Source organism: Acomys minous (genome assembly GCF_964271855.1).
Source record: "Acomys minous genome assembly, chromosome: 15".
NCBI lineage: Eukaryota > Metazoa > Chordata > Mammalia > Rodentia > Muridae > Acomys > Acomys minous.
The window spans coordinates 21,961,100-21,978,454 of NC_140497.1; the positions used below are offsets into that span (position 1 = coordinate 21,961,100).

The window sequence follows — 17,355 nt, forward strand, 5'->3', positions numbered from 1 at the left end:
GCATTTCTTTCTTGTCACCAGACCTACAGCACCGATGTGTGTTCTCTATCTTCCATTCATTTCCTCTCTTTGTGCCGTGGTTCTCAGAAATAACTGGGTAAGTCCCATTTCTAAGCATGTCAGCTTCCTTACTAACTCACTCCACTGCTAACAGTTACCAAATTACCTTATCCCCAAATTGGCTTGCAGCTCTCTACACAAGCCTTATCTTTTAAACCACTTTGCAATGTCACATTTGTTTTCACTTTCCACATCAAGTTGAAAAGACATTGTTATGTCACATCTCTGGGCATTTTCCCTTGGAAAGGAATTCCCTATTCTCTTTTGGGTGATTAGTTCAACTCTACTCTTAGGCAGCATCTGTGTCCATTGTTCTTGTGACGTCATTGTAACTCTGCCTTTAAAATTCCATTAAAGTTATTAATGAGCAATTGCCCTGAAAGAAATGATAATTTAGATAGTCCCATATATGTCAGATAAAAATGATCACATTCTTTAAGATTATTGAATTATTTAAGGTAAAGAAATGAAGTCCCCAGATGTTTAATACTATGTCAAGGCTCATCTAATATATACATGGCAAAATTGGCAGTAAACATACAAGGAAAGAGTCTAAGTCCTGTGTTCTTTTCTGTTGAACTGCTCACACTGGTGGAGTTTACGCACTTTTCTTGAAATCCCGAACGTGTTCCCTCTGAAGGATTAGATGTGTTCAAATGAGATGCACTTTTCTCTTCATACCAGTGGCCTCTAGCACAGTATGGTGTATATTCCATACACTCAGTGTATGTATGTTGAATGGTAGAATGAATATTATGTGATGAATAAGCATCAGTTTTAGAAGGCATGAAGGACAACCAGACAGTCAATGATGAGACATTGGAGGGACCGTTAGCATATGGTTGTGGCTATGCCTGGATTCAGAGTGTAGCCAGTGCTTAATTTACAACCCGGCAGGCAGCACGTGGTCCCAGGAACCAACTAGCCACGTGTCACTGAGCATCATCTCCAGAGTGATCTCCAGAAATGTCTTCAGCTTATACCACTGTCAACAGATAGGTGACTGGACTAATTGCGTGAGCATCCATTTATTGCTTATCTATATCTCCCTTAATGTCCATGTTATGATGGAAATCTTCATCATGGAGCCCAACTCAATGCTCCATCTTCTGAAGACAGCTAGTAAGTCAGAACCAGAGACTCGCTCTGCTCCCACGAGGATGCCATGCTATAAACCTGAGCAGAGACGCTAAACATCCCATGGTTTCAGAACACTAGGTTTGTCATGTTCAGAAAGCAAAATCTGGAAAGTTTTGTATCCTTTTGTGCTGGCTAGCTTTATGTCAACACAATTTAGAGTAGTCTAGAGCAGTGGTTCTCAACCTGTGGGTTGTGATTTCTTTGGGGGAGGAGGGGTGTCAAACAACTCTTCCCAAGAGTTGCATATCAGATATTTTCATTACAATTTACAACAGTAGCAAAATTACAGATACGAAGTAGCAAGGAAATAATTTCATGGTTAGAGATCACCACCATGGAACTATATTAAAGGGTCATTCGCAGCATTAAGAGAGTTGAGAATCACTAATCTACAGTCATCTGAGAGAAGGGAGCCTCAATTTGAGAAAATGCCTCCATAAGAGGCTACAAGCATGGCAGTAAGCAGCATCCTTCTATGGCCTGTGCATCAGCTCCTGCCTCCAGATTCCTGCCCTGTTTGAGTTCCTGTCCTAAATTCTCCCAGTGATAGACCACAATGTGGGGGGATGATCCAAATAAATCCTTTCCTCCGCAACTTGTTTTTGGACACAGCAACAGAAACCATAACAAAAAAAAGAGACATCCCTAATAAAAAAATAATATCTTTAGTGCTTGTGCACACCTGAAATCTTACAGAAGATTTACCTACCTGGGTTATCAGGGGAAGCATCATAGCATCTTGACTCTTGTGCTTGGGCCCCATCCACAAGACGATGCTACTGCTAGGCAACCTGGCATCTTCTGAGGTGGGGCTTGGGGAGGAGGCAGACATGCTGATTGAAGTCCCAGACCGCTGCACTAACTGCTTCCATCAGTGTCTTCAAAGTCCAGTGGCCACAGAGTCATTTCAATGTCAGACAGTAGTTTTGCTGATTTCTTCTCTGTAAGCATATTTTGGAAAGCTCCTGTGGGCACAGAATTCCCAGGGATGCTTCTCAATCACCTTACACAATGGCCCTAAAAACAAGTAGGATGCACTGTACTCTCCATAGGCCCATGAGTTATATAGCACATCTGGTATTTGTGCTGTTCTTGCAGTTACTAGGGGGCAAATAGGAGTGCAGTTAACATCCCAGTTATGACTGTAGCACATCTAATTAAATTAAGCCATAAGGCAGGAGGACACTGTGCCATAACCTCTATAATCGGCAAACCCGCTCATTATTTGCTGAGCACCAATTTCCTCAGAATGGGCACTGTAGCCCTGCCAGCAAACCAAATCCTAAAATTGAAAGTGTGCTTGTGTACAGGGTTCATAGCAATGCTGAGTCTTGAGTGGAACCAAAGTGCTGGGCCTGTGATGGAGGCGACTATGCATAATGCATGGGCGTGGGAGTTTAAATTAGCTCTTGTTAATTGGATGGAGCAAATCATCATTTTCATTTCTGAGTTTGTAAAATTGTTTTCTTCTTGGGGAAAAAAAGAAGTCCCTGTTCCACTGGGCCAGTCCAGTTCTTGGTAAGTTTGTTCTCTGCTGTTTTGGTGTAGCTGAGTGAGGAGAGTAGGTAGTGGTGGGTGGGAGGCCACAATTCTGTCCTTGGAGGTTGCAGCCTCTACCAGTCACCTGTACCATTTCCTCTGTCAGACATAGGGCATTTGTTGACATATAAACACATGATTGTTTAAATTTCGATTAAAGAATGTATATATAGTTTTACTATGTAGCTCAGGCTGGCTTTGAACTCTTAATCCCCTTGTCTGGATCTTCAGCCCTCCCTTGACTAAGACATGCTATTAATTGAACACTACTGGATGATAGCGTAGCCTGCTAAAGCTTGCATGCAATAATTATCTCATTTAATTTCTCCCACAGACTCAGAGGGCTAGGTCGAAATTTCCCATGTGAGAAAGGGAAAGTGCACACCCAGATCTTGGTGGTATCTGGGCTCCTGTTCTTTCCACCACAGCTACCCTTTGAGGAATATAGACAGACGCTAGAGAAAGTTCTACAGCGTGAACTTCAGAGTGCAAGGCTGACAAATGAGCCTGGGCAACGAGTGAGAACCACTGGACTTCCGATGTCTATAATACTGAAAGCTGCCAGATTCTCTTTCCAGGCCCACATTTTGATGGGCTTGAGGGTTGTGAGAAGGAAAAATGGTGATGTGGTCTTAAGTTGTGACTTCAAAGGTAAGTACTCTAAACATCTATGTGATTTGTTTGGACTTCTGGCTTCTAGCTATTGTTTTATTGTGATGAGGTGGGTGGGGTGGGGTGGGGGGAGTGTAACCCTGGCTTTCCCAGTGTAGCTCAGGCCTGCTGGGATCTAACAGTCCTTAGCAATCAAAAGCATGCACCGTCACAGTGGCAGACATTGGTTTAAAAGAAAACAAACCACTGCCCAGTCTTGGAGCACAGACAGTTTGGCCTCATGGGCTTAGACATTTACAAGATACCAGGGTGTTCATATCTCAGAATCTGTATGGCTGACTGGTGCATTTTTATTTTATTTTTTATTAATTTATTCTTGTAACTGGTGCATTTTTAGATGGGAATCTGTGCAGGAGAATAATGTGGTGCCTTCCCTCCAGGATGCTGATGCTGGCACTTCCATGCACCAGTGTACGAATGCCATAACTGATAGCCACAGAGTCTGGAGAGGTCGCTGGTGTTACTGACTCCACACATTGTGATGAAATAACATATTCAAAAAGCACTGTCAAGCCGAGCATGGTGGCGCACGCCTTTAATCCCAGCACTTGGGAAGCAGAGGCAGGTGGATCACTGTGAGTTCAAGGCCAGCCTGGTCTACAAAGTGAGTTCAGGATAGCCAAGGCTACACAGAAAAACCCTGTCTCGAAAAACCAAAAAAAAAAAAAAAAGCACTATCAGCTAGGCATTTGGGGCACTCTTGTAATCCCAGCACTTGGGAGGCAGAGGAAGGCAGGTATCTGTGAGTTCAAGGCCATCCTGGTCTGCAAAGTGAGTCCAGGGCAGCCAAGGCTACACAGAAACACCCTATCTTGAAGGAGAGAAAAAAAAAGCTGTCCTTCCCAATACAACTTTTGAAGTTTAAAGTTGTATGAAAGTCCAGCCAGCCAGAGGCAGCCCTGTCATTGGGGTTTGTTCATTAGCTGGTAAAGTTTAAGTAACTATGTGGTTTTATCCCTTCAGTCTCTCTATTACTAACATTACAGGTGACACTGGAATCACCGGACTGAACATAGAAAAGGTTTTCCTTTTGATTAGACAAATTGACAGATTAACTTTTTTGATCAGTAAAGAAAACTTCACTTCCAGATTAAATTTTATATGGCAATAGCACTGTATCATCCACTTCCTTGCAACTTGTTATATCTGGTCTAATAGGGAAATTGACTCACCCAGACTACATCTCTGGTAACAGTCCTTGCAAGTCTACCTTAGGTTATAATTTCCATTTACTTGTGTAAGATGGTCATGTTTTACTCAACTAGTGCATTTGAAAATCTCATTGAGGTCATGTAGTAGGCAAGGCTTTCAATTCCATCTCAATCTTAACAAACTAAAGGAATAAATCTCTCTATGCTTCCTGAACACCTTTTCCTCTCTGTACTGCTTGCTGGTCGGCCCCTTTAACAGAGAGAACAGGCATTGCCTTCTGAGACTTTGGCAGATAGTGCTACCTTGTTGGAACTAGAGAATGTTTCATTTTTTTTTATTATTTTTGATCTTACAATTTATTGTAATGATGGCAATTGATTGCAGTTTTCTATTCACGGCTTCCATACAAAGTTTTATTTGAAACGACTTTATTTTAGTTAAAATGCAGTCAATCAAAAACAATACGCAAATAAGAATACAAGAGGTACACGGCAAATCATATGGAGTTGGGATGCCAATGACTGGGATTTGGTAACATCAATGTGGTGTACTTCGGAAACAGAAAAGTCACAAGGCTGGAATGAACAATGTGATGGGAGACAAGCTAGGGCCATCTCATAGGATCAGACTGAAGGACCTCTTAGGTGAGGCTGGGGAGCTTAGTCCATGGGGAGCCATGGTTTAACCAGTAGTCTAGCCTGCTAAGATGTGAGAGTTAGGATTCACCATCAGATCATGAAGGGTGACCCAAGGGAACAGATGATGCAGGTCAGTCAGGGTGCTGGGGACCCTGTGGCAGAGGACGAGAGCAAGAAATGAAGGAAAGAAGCAAAGTTGTGGAGGAGAAAGATTTGACAGTCATCTGTCACCCAGTTGATGTGAAGGGAGACACGTAGACTAGTGTCCCAGTGTGGCTTCTAGTCTGTGGATGTCAGGTGCTTCTACTAACAAAATGTGGGGACATTTCCCAACAGTAGTTGCTTCTTTGATGATAACTGACGTGGTTTTAACCTGAGAGAAACCCTGCATCTCCATGTCAACATCTTCACAGGAAGAAAATGATCATGTTACCCCTAATTCCTGTCTAGACACCCAACTCCTCACAGAGCGCTCTCTTCAATGAGTGGTGAAACTACTATCTTTTCATAAGTGAGAGAAGTCTGTGGCCTAGTAATGGAAAAAAATGTCACACCACCAGGCCTAAAACTTTCCCAAAGGCCTACTAAGGAAGGCATCCTAGTTAAAAAACAATACTCTTTGAATCCAAACTTTGCTAAGGTTTTTGACCAAGGTATGAAGGTTGTATAGTTTTATGACTTGAGTTTAATGGACGCATACTATTTACACATCTTTATGAGGAACAGCGTGGAAGTTGGTATGGGTGTACAATCTGCAATGATCCTTCAACATAAGCAGCATGTTTGTGTTTTGAAATGAGTGAAGGGAGACACTGGGGAGAATAGAGAGGGGAGCCTGGGGCTGTGCTGGGATTCCTCTGTGAGTGCATCAGCATCAGCTTCCAACAAGAAGGGTGCGGTGAACAGAGATGTGAGCTGTCCTATGCAGCACTCTCCTCCTTGTTCTTCATGGTGGAGAGCTTGGGACTTAAAGAGTTTGGAGACCTTACTAGCTGCAATGGATATCCCAATGAAGCCTCTTCCTAGAAAAGGATAAAAAGCTCACTGTAGGCTCCACTCCAAGGGACCACAGGAATCTGGACAACCACAGTAGTGGAAATTTCCAGAGACCTACCTGGCAGAGATCTAGAGAGCTTGGAAGATCCTCCTCACTTTAGAAGGAAAGTCAGTGGCAAAGAATGTCTGCTCACTTCATGATGCTAATGATCAGAGGCACAAAGTGTCTACCTAAAAGATTCTTTTTTAAAAAACAAGAAAATACTTCTTTGCATTGTTTTGTGTGTGTGTGTGTGTGTGTATGTGTGTGTGTGAGAGAGATTAAACTAGAGTTAACAATTGTTCTCAATTTAAAAAATGTTTCATTTAAAGGGATGATTATATGTGAACAGTTATGTCGGACTCCACTGCTATTAACAATGTGTATTTGCAAGTGCAATGATTGATATCTTGAGCCTAAATCAGCTACCACTTTTGCAGGACTAAGTTTTGAAAGACTGAATTCAAACAGCTTAAGTCTACACATTATTAACTGCATTATATAGATGAGAAAAGGTTCCCATTTTATGCATGGAGTAAAGAGTAAGTCAAGCCTTAAAGAATTGTTGGATATATAACAGGGTGGGTATGGACATCCACAAAGATATGTGAGTTTGGTATTAATCTGAGACTCTACTCCCTTAGCTTTGTTACCCTGGAGGCCTTGCCTGGGATTATATTTTTTTCTGAGAAATAGACTATATGTGAACATTGTCCATAGAATTAAGGCCAATGGGTGTATTAGATCAGATGTTTTGCAGGGTCAAGGAGTTTCTGATTGTTCTATTAGATGTTTACAATGAAGTTTGAAGGTAGAATTATAAAAGCTACACAATGAGTCAAGTTTTGTTAATCTTCTGTGAATTTATACTCAGATTATCACAATCCATTAAAAATTAATGAATAGATATGGTGTGACATGGGTACACAAGAAGCAAACTAGTTATAAAATACACAAATATTTTCGTTTCTAAAACTGTTACCTTAAGTGTTATTTGGTGATGTTGCTTCCCAACAACTGTTTGTTGCTAGACAAGCATTCTCTTATTGACAGGGGATTGGTGAAACGGTTTGTCTGCTCAGCTCGTGCAATGTAGAATACCTTATTTGAAACTGAGAAACTTAGATCTCCAAAGGTAAGCATCTGGAGAAGGAGTAAAAGGAAGCTCCTGAAGCTGAATAGCTACTTTATACTAAACAGCTACTGCTTTCCTTACATGGTCTCCAGTTTAAACCTCACAGTCTTGTGGATAAGGAAGGCAACAGGAAGAAACCGCCTAAGTTCACAAAGGTTCAGTGGCCGGGTCATTATTCTTAACACAAAAGACCTTTTCTTCTATTAGAATTCTCCACCTACAGATCAGACTTTTAAATTCACCCTCATGGCTCTACTTGCATTTCTTAGAAAGCTGAGGTTAGGGAAGATGCAAAGACTTGCTACACTAAACAAACTGGGTCCCAGAATATCTGCAAACCAAAGGCAGGAAGGCTCATTCCTCCAAAATAAGAGCTTATTTAAATATAACTCATACTATGCTAAGAGACCTGGAAATGGAAATGTTCGTCATACTTAGGCTAGTGCCAGGGGAAGAACTGAGAGAAATTAGGTCTTAACAACGTATCTATCCCTCACCAGATACAATGTATCAGTAGATACATTGCTCTGTGGCTTAGTAGATACAAAGTATCAGTAGATACAATGCTCTGTAACTCAGTAGATACAATGGGTCAGTAGACACAATGGATCAGTAGACACATTGCTCTGAGAATGACTATTAACTTTCCTGCACCTATTTTCACCATTGTTTTCTAGTATGAAGAAAAAAAAAACACAGGGCATTTTAAGTTATAAAAAGTGTAAAATACTGATATATAGTACTTTAATTCTTATATGTGAGTAAATTTGTACATAAGACATTAAAGATGTTTCATTCTTTAGCCTTGTTGGAAACATAGATTAGTGGGCAGAGATATCTTTTCTTCCATAAATTTATGTTCCCATAAGGCCATTTGAAAGAGAAAGTTTAGAAAAAGATCCTTGGGTTGAATTGTCACTCTATTTTCTGTCTCTCGTTTTTACTATAAAAAAGAGGTTGGCCGTGATATTTGATAGTAACAAAATCCTTTACCTACAGTAGCTATACTTTTAAGTTCAAGCACAGTTAAAAACCAATGACTAACCATAGAGGTGCAAAAGTTGCAGGGGGGGTTATCAGTAAGGCCTACAGATATGTACAGCGCATGCACCGCCCTCGGAACAACTACCTTCTAGGGTACAATATGCAGCTTTGTAAACCAACTGAAAGGTTTCCCCTCATAGGTACAAAGCTCTCTGTTCCCACCAAATTAATCTTTCGGAGTAATAATTTTGACAAGTTATTTTTAATGTATCCCTACCCATAGAGGGTGCAGCATGAGGCAAAGATCAACTGCTGCTCTGTCCCTTCCATCATCCCAGGGTGATTGCAGCCCAGGGTGACTTATCTCCAAATCTTTGACACTAAGCCTTTGATGATTCATCACTGAAGCAGAGAAGAGAAACTTCTGCAAACTGGTTGGGGAAAACAGATGTCTTCCTAGTTTGCAGAACTGTCCTAGATTTGTCTCTTAAGAGTCAAGCCCAACTGGAGAATAAAAGTAATTATCTAGACTCTTATTTGACCAGACGGGAGTTTTCCTTTTCTTTTATTTTTCTACACTACCTTCCTTCATATATTCTCCTGCCTGAAATGGCCTGATCACTTAGGTGACTAAGTGTCTCTTAAGTTAGTGATATTCTCATGTACAGCTTTTAGTTTGGGCGTGGGATTGGCAATTTTACAGTACAAACCAAGGAAAGGGTTCCACATTCTAACTTAAATATTCTTCCATTTTCTGATCTGATGCTTGGCCTGCTGACTGAATGACTGACCAGTGGACAAATGCATTCACTCTGTGGCTTCAGAACATTAAGTCTCCTGGACATCTAGACTGCTTGGGATGGCGTTAGCGGCACTACTATGGGTGTGGAAGTGAACTTTGATGGGAAATCTCAGGATATGCTCAAACTCTAAAGCAGGCGGACTTATTACACAATCTTCAAATGCTCTCCATTTCTATCTGAGATAATGAGTAGAATGGTTTAAATATATAGAAAATTACACACAAAATATCTATTCATTAAAATATGGCTTCATAAGATTAATTTAATAAAAAAGCACTATCTTCATTCTATGATGAGTCTTAGAATGTGAGGAATATTTCGTGCATAGGCCCCTCCCTGAGCAGTACTTTTGGGCATCGGTTTGATTTGTTTTATTGAGAGAGTGATGAGAGTTAAAGTCATTGCTCCCTAGCCTTCTTATAAAATGATGTGCATGGTGGGGTATAAATTTAAAGACATTATAGGGAAGTTTAGCATAGATGTCTTTGAGGCTACTGTGGCCATTGGACCATTTGAACCATGGTAGCTTTTCCCACTCTTTTAAGATTGCATAGTATTGGCACATAGTCATTGCCATTAATCTGAGTAAGTTTCTTGATGTCACCGCAGAATATATCAACCATCAGGATCCAGAAAATTATGCCATGTTTCCCTCTGATGTCTTTGTGAATGGAGTTTTGGAGGCTATGAAATGGAGCATCCTATTGCTTGATTATGTGTTTCCTACAGCAAGGAGTGAAGCAGTAAACAGAGTCAAGAGGAAGAAGACTCAAGGATGGGCAATGTGGCAAGAGCAACAGAGACAACATGATCATGGGGTCCATGAAGCACAGTCCTAGATAGCATAGCTGTCATGGCAAGATGAAAAGTGCTACTCAAACAGACTGCAATGTTAGTCTGCTGAGCAACACACCCATCTCTCCACAGAGTAGCATTTTTATTGCAGTATGACTTTCTTGGGAAATGAACAAAACTTTAAATAAATCACAATTACTTATTGCTTAGTATTTGAGATAATAAATTCTTTAGTTTATCAGTACCTCATGGCCTTCAAATGTGCATTCTTCAAATAGTTTCAATTACATATATATTCTTTCTCCTGAACAATAAATTATTCTTAAAAGTGAAAAAAAGAAAAGGTACATAATTTTAAAGCAAAGAAAAAACATATATTTTAAACATTTGTCTTAAACTTATATGAAAACAATTCTCTATGTTAGATGCTTAAATATAAATAATAAAGGACATGTTATTTACAATGTTATACAGTAAGTTTAGAGAGTAAAACCTAACATTAACTCATAAAGACAGTAAATGACTTAAGAAAATGTCCAAGTACTATACAATGTGTATTTACAAAAGAATATATAATAGAAATTGTGATGTATGGCCATTTCCTTTTGTCTGCATTTCTCCATAGTGTTTCAGGGATCTTAGTGGATAGAAATCTCTGCAGCTGCTGAGATGCAGGCAGGACTGAAAGGGAAGGCCAGGTCTTCCTTATTCACTAGTAGGAGCCATATACCTTCAACATCAGGCCAAAAGAGAAATAGAATCAGAGAAAGTTACCCTGGATAGACTCTACCTACATTGACAATCACACAGAAACAAGAAAGAGATGGCATATTGCTGCTTGAGATACATTCTCTCTTACATGGAGGACCATTTTGTAGAGAGCAGAGGGCTGTCCACCAGGCACTCTTAAGGGTAGGGGGATGAAAGGTGGGGAAAGATGAACAAAACAAAACAGAACAAAACAAAAAAGAATCTTGAGTAAGTTAAAAAGGATTTTGGTGTCTACTATACCCTGCTGTCTAACTCTCAGTAGTTTTGATTTCAGACCCAGGAAACACATTTGTTATTACATTCTGAGTAACTTGTGCTCCCTTAAAATGCAAGGCATCTTCACATGTGCCAGGACCACAGGTGTGCATTCCTTTGCATTGCTACAGCTCTGCCTGGATTCATAAACAGGATGGTTGAGAGAGGCCTGGCAGTGAAACATTGTAGTGACATCTATAAAACATAAATCTAGAGGCTATAACAGGTTACCCTGAGCAGCCAAGTGACTCTTCTCCTCAATGAAAGCTTTGTTCTCTTGGGGGAAAGGCTTTATCAACTAATATGATAAGTGTGGATTGACAGATAAATCATAGAAGAAAAAAATTACATATATTTGCAATTTGAAAATTTATGCTGCCTTTTAAAAATAAATGTTCTTACTGGGAGTCTATTTCTCAAAAGAGACTTTTTCAATATCTTGGTGATGAAAAAATCTAGAACTGAGTTTTAAGAAATCAGTTATTGAATGATAGGTGAGTCAGGGCCTTCCATATCAACGTTAAGCAGCTGAGAGAACATCTTCAAGCTTGCTGAGTTTTCCTCCCTGTGGTGAACTGACTGCTCTCTGCAGCGCTGGGAAGCCAGTGCAAAGGTTTCACCAGCAGGGGCTCCACCATAATGGCTAAAAAGCAAACGAGGACAACACTAGGAGCACAGAGAAACTGTCCTTTGAGCAATGACGAGAAATGTGAGACATCAAATACTAAGAGTAACTCCAAGAGCCTACAGGCAAGTATCTCTCAGAAACATGGAGCATAACAATTGGACTTGTGGCCAGCCTACAGTGTTCTTCTAAGACCTATTTGTGTGTAATTACTTCCTTTGACTTATAACAAAGACATGGTAAAGAAAATAGATTTGGTTCTACTGGGAACAAGAAACAATAATTGCCATCAACTTTATCAATCTCCTGCCCAACTGTTTTCCATTTTGCTATGTAACTCCTAAGAGCCTACTTAGAAATTCAGGAAACTCTGGTCTTGATTGACAGATAGCAGGCAGAGAATACAAAAGATTCTGAGGGGTTATTTTTTGCCCACTTTTCTTTTTCTCCCCTGTATTAGCAGTTGTTCATATATTAATAACTATTAGCATTCATTGGCTTTACAATCACAAGAGAACATACAAAATTTAAACCAGTCTTAGTCCTGCTTTTGAGACAGTACGGGAAAAATTACTTAGAGAGGAGACGTGGAAGATACAGGCTTTTTATGGAGAGAGATCAGTCCACAGGTGGGGGTCACTTCTGCAAGAAAAGGTGCAATCTTCCCAATGCTATTGACATTCCCTAGTGAGGCATCACTGTGGAAAGTTCTTGCTAATCACAAATCACATGCACATTGGCCATTCCTCCCCACCCCAAAATCTTCATGCATAGTTATGACTTACTCAAGGCAATGTTGAACACAAGAGAAACATAAGGACAAAGGAGTGGCCAACTGAACATTAAGATGCCAATTAGGTGAGATAGCTGCTTTCCCCTTGTGACTTCTACACACTCACTCCTTCTAAACACTCTACCAGTGGAATATTTTCCTGCAATGGCCAAGTCACTGCCATGTACCACAGGGACATTGTACTCTACAAGTGGTTTGGACAGATGGCTGAGGGTACTCTTGGGGCTGAGGTTTCATGACACGATGTGCCTCTTCTGGAGCCAAGAAGAAGGTACAACCAGTCAGTTTAAAAAAATATTTCAGAAAGGATTGCACCTTTAGCAGCTGTGGTTGGTTGGTCAACAGATGAGCTTCTGGATCATTCCCCCCAGAGAGAACATGAAATTGAGTCCTTTCTAAGTTGATAGATTTATCCTGATAGCAAGCCGGAACCATTTCTAAGCTGTACTCAAAGCTATTACTCTTTTTCAAGAACAACAATAATTAAAAAGTTAAAATTATAGTCAATGGTAGCTCCCTTTAGCAAGAGCAAGCTGTCTTCTGATTAATAATATAGTTTGTTTTAAAAGTCGCAGTATTACTTTCTTCCTAATATTTAACATTACTTAGTGCAGTTTCCTGCTATATGTAATAGTAGCATGCTGTTGGGTCTACTATTATCTCAGAGCCCAATGAAGCAAACCTTTGGCTGACAGAGTAAAGAGAACTCATTTCATATTGGGGAAGCAAAGAAAACTTCATACAAAATAGAAGAGTATTTGGATGGGTGTGCCATTTCAAGACAGTCCTGGTTGGGTGCTACTGGAAGCAAAGAGAGGGACAGCTGCTAGCCTTGCAAACCATACATCCAGTCAACATCATAATGCAATGCACAAGAAGCCAGCAAAAACTGAATATATGGGAGGTTTTGCTGAAAATACTGTGGAAACGCAATCACTGTAACTGTATAAAACTTGCTCTCGACATAACATAACATAAAGGCACCATTGATATCTTTCTCGTTTTTGAAATACTGTAAAAAATTGCTACATATGGCACATAACACATTTTTACATACATATATTTAATTTATAAAAGTTTTTTTCTTCCTGTTTTCTATTTGCAGAACTGCTAAAATAAAATAAATTGTTTAATTTAAGGTGAAATACTTTATTATATAAAATAAAGTTTTACAGGTGAATCTATGTGTTTATTTAGGTTTTATACAGCAATAGGGTCTTGGTTAGCGATTACACTAGACAGCCTGGCCTGTAATTCTTCCTGTGTGGAGAAGCGGCCTGCTGGGTTAGTCCTGCTATCAGCCAGACGGAAGGCAGGGGCTACCTCAAGACTGGCTGCCAGGGGGTTCTGTATGCCCAGGAATGGTGTGTCTTCACCGACTCTTTCATCTTCTGTTTCACTCTCTGAGTTACTGCTCACAGAACTTGTGTTGTTCTCCATTTCCAACCTATTGGCAATGTGGCCATTGGGCTTGGTTCTTTTGGGCCGCCGGCTGTTGGTGAGTTTCTTAACAGGCTCTTGAATTGGCTCATACTCCTGGGTCGTTTCATACTCCTCATCCTCCACTATCCTCAAAGGGCTAGGGGGTAGGCTGGCACTCTGATGGGCAGGGTTGTGATGAAAGGCGTTGAGTTGCTGGGGATGGTGGTCATACTTCTTCTCCCGTAGCCTTGGTGGTGTCACAAGAAGCAGAGGCCTCTCTTCTTCCACAAAGGGGCTGACTGCCATGGAGGGCATGGACACCGTCATGCTGGAAACGGGTGGAGACATTTCCGAAGGGGGCGATTTAGGGGAGCTTGGCGTGTGGAAATCTACAGGTGACATACGAGCCGGGGTGGTCATGGCTGATACATACCTGTGTGAGCACAGAAGACCCCACATGAGTGTGGTGGAATAAGAGGAGTGTTGGGCGGGGAGGGGCAGGGGACAGAGTTCACCATGGGACACAGTGAGAGAACAGTCACCATTGGATACACTAGGAAGTTCAGCACCCTTGGAGCCTATCATTATAAGGCCAAGAGTTTCCTTGGAGGAATCATGCAACGGTTGGCTAAATCATCTAGCTCATTAAAGCTTTTGAGAGTTTCTGTCTCGTTGTGGATTTAAATAAAAGTATGGGAGTCAAGAAAAGGGGCTCCCAAGAACCTCTCAGCTTATAGAGACCAAGACTTGGGGACTGAGAAGGGAAAGAAGTATTCTTAAATACTATACCTTCCTAAAGGCCAAGGGGTCTTAGAGAATGAAGCCCAAATGGGGAATGGAAGAGGAGCTAAGATGAGTTGCTGACAGCTGGATCTGCATGCATTTGGATCTGTAAGCCTTGTTTCTCCTTAGCTCAGCTATAAGGTTATGTCTTATGAAAAAAAAAAAAAAAAGAGCATAGCAACTTAAGATTTATTCCTGGTAACAGCGTAATACATTTGTGTGCTTGTAAGTTGAAACTTTCGCGAAATGCTACCAGTTAACATTCAATTTGCAACTGTCAATTTCAGGGTACAGCAATATAAAGGCAAGTCTGGGAGGAACCACAATTGGGTTTCACGTCACCACAGTGGACACTAATTCCAATCTCCCATCTATCTCTCATCCGAATCCCCAAACTGCATCAGCTTTTGAGTTTCTTCTGGGGACACTTGCAAAGATCCTCACAAATGCCTAGCAAGCTTCCGTGTAGCTTGCATACACAAGGGTTGGGTGTGCCATGGTAGCTCATGCCATACCATGTTTGGAAATGCCACCATTATAGTCCAGACACTGTGTGCCTGTTTTTGCAGCACTGTGCCTTCCCTAGAACACGAAGGCTGGTCCTCTGGGCTGAATCTGCGCCACATTCCTCAGCTTTTGATAATGATGCTGGCGGTGTACAGCGCTGAGTGACTCTTCCTTACACTAACATTCACAGTCTAATTTGATGTGACCTGTGATGACACAGGATACTGCTCTCTGAACTCAAGCACATAGGAAGAGGAAGCCTAGTAAGTCTCCCACTCTTCCATGATTCATGGTGATATGGAAGTGAGACCCACCTGTGTTTAAAATTGGAAAAAGTGTCTCAGGATTTGAAACATTTGCAGCCCAAGTCTGCCGACATCTTTTGAGGGCACCTAAATTAGACACTCTGAGAAGTACTAGGCACAGTTCAACCAACACATACAAGTGATTCATCCCCCATCCCGACCCTACCACCCCCTTCATCTTTCAGTCCAAGACTGTTTTGTAATTCTAGGTAGCATCTGGGTGATGCCGGGGTGCCTACTCTGACAGACACAACCATCAAAGACAAACAATGGCAATGAAGAGAAATTTCCCCCTACCTTCTCTGCATGTTTTAAGGGGGCTGACTTCAATATGCAAAAAAATGTTATGTGGGATTAATGCTCTAAGCCATTTTTAAACCATATGCTTCCACAGATATATTATAAAGAGAATATTAACTTCATAAATTCTGTCCTCTTCTGAAACTGCTTTGGGGACAAGGGGAAAGGCCCTGATGGGTTCTTTGCTATACTTTCCACCCGTGTAACTGCAAAAATCCATATGGTTTTGGCATCACATCAACCCTTTATCAATGGAAAGAGACTAGACTGAGATAACAATAAGAAAATAAACTGTGTTGGAAAACCAACAGGTAAAACAGCTTGCAGATAGGCTGAAGATGCAGCGGGTCATGACTTTCACCTAGCATAGGTGAAAACGGATAAAGAGAGTATCCAAGTTCAGTACTCCTATTCAATACCTCTTCTTCCACTCCTTAGTTTGTGTTTGCCATTACTCCTCCAACCCAAACTGGATTTTCCCCCAATGTAAGTGTAAACGTCCTGAAATTAGTGGTAATATTGGAGGCAGTATCTGCTTTGAAAATCACCTCTAAGATCTGGCAGGCTTGTTGCACAAGACCTTTATTTATCCATCACGTCTTGAGATTTCATAAAAAGGGATACAGTGTGGTAAAATACAAGGCGGTGTCCCCTTAAGGACCATCAGCGATGACACAGCCCTTGACTTAACTGAAGCTAGAGGTAGGGCAGGTAGTGCATGAGAACATGAGGGCAGATCAAGCATCGAGGTAGAGTAGGGACAACTGGCCCATCAGAATTACATGAGGGTCCTGAAAATATTACACCTGAAGAAAGTAAGACCCCAGTGAGTCTGGATCTATGGTCAGGTCTGAGAACTCCAAGTCGGCTGTACCTTCCACATCACATAACTCCTGCTCTTTAGGAGTTGGTTGCCTGTCAGCCACTGGGATGATGGGAGAAGCTCAGGAGAAAAGAGTTCAGCCAAATAAGAGGACGCTTTCATCAATTAGGAGCATCAGGGAACAGATGACACCCCTGACATAAGGATGGATTTCCTTAGGTGAGACCGCAGGTGCTCATGGGATTCTCTCACTGAGTGAGGTTCTCCTCCATGATAGCTTTGCCCTTCAGTTTTACCTTTCGCTATGAGGAGAGTCTCGGTACGAGTCAGGGGTTTCTCTGGCATGCCTGAGGAAGCTGTTACATTCGCGAGGGCCTCCCAGGCCATGTAGACGTCCTCGTGGGCCCCCAGCTGGGCTGCTGTGCCTACTGTTTTCTACTGATGACATCATGATTACAGAGTGGCTTTCTGAAATGATGCTTTCCGTGTGCCCGTTACTCCAGCTGGGTAGAGGGGAAACAGAAGAGGCAGGGAGTTAGGCTGTCTTAATTATACGAGAAAATGGCAAAGATCAAAAGTGATTCTGGCAAATACTTCAAGTTATCGATACATTAGGAACCCAGAATTGATACAATGATCTCTAATGTAAAGAGAACCTTGATTCATGTAGGATTTGTGAACACATGGTTTATTCATTTGTTCATTCAATCCATAAATGAATGTGTCTGGGCTAAACAAAGGCATTGCTGTGTGCATTGGGCCTGAAAGCCAGGTGCTGTGCTTGGTAGAGTGAGTACAGCTTATATGAGATCATCAG

The 17,355-nt window shown here is 41.3% G+C and overlaps 1 protein-coding gene across 7 annotated transcripts in view; it reads right to left on the reverse strand.

The window, feature by feature from the left end:
* Nucleotides 1-6,216: 6,216 nt before the first annotated feature.
* The window catches only part of NRG1 (neuregulin 1), a 199,543-nt gene continuing 188,404 nt past the window's right edge, over nt 6,217-17,355 (reverse strand). For all 7 annotated transcript variants that reach the window (XM_084760653.1, XM_084760652.1, XM_084760650.1 and 4 more), the window contains 2 exons: nt 16,835-17,041; nt 6,217-14,253 (listed from right to left, as the gene is read on the reverse strand). In XM_084760653.1, coding sequence (XP_084616779.1) covers nt 13,599-14,253; nt 16,835-17,041 — 862 coding nt within the window. In that variant the 3' untranslated portion in view covers nt 6,217-13,598. The remainder of the gene's footprint in view (nt 14,254-16,834; nt 17,042-17,355) is intronic.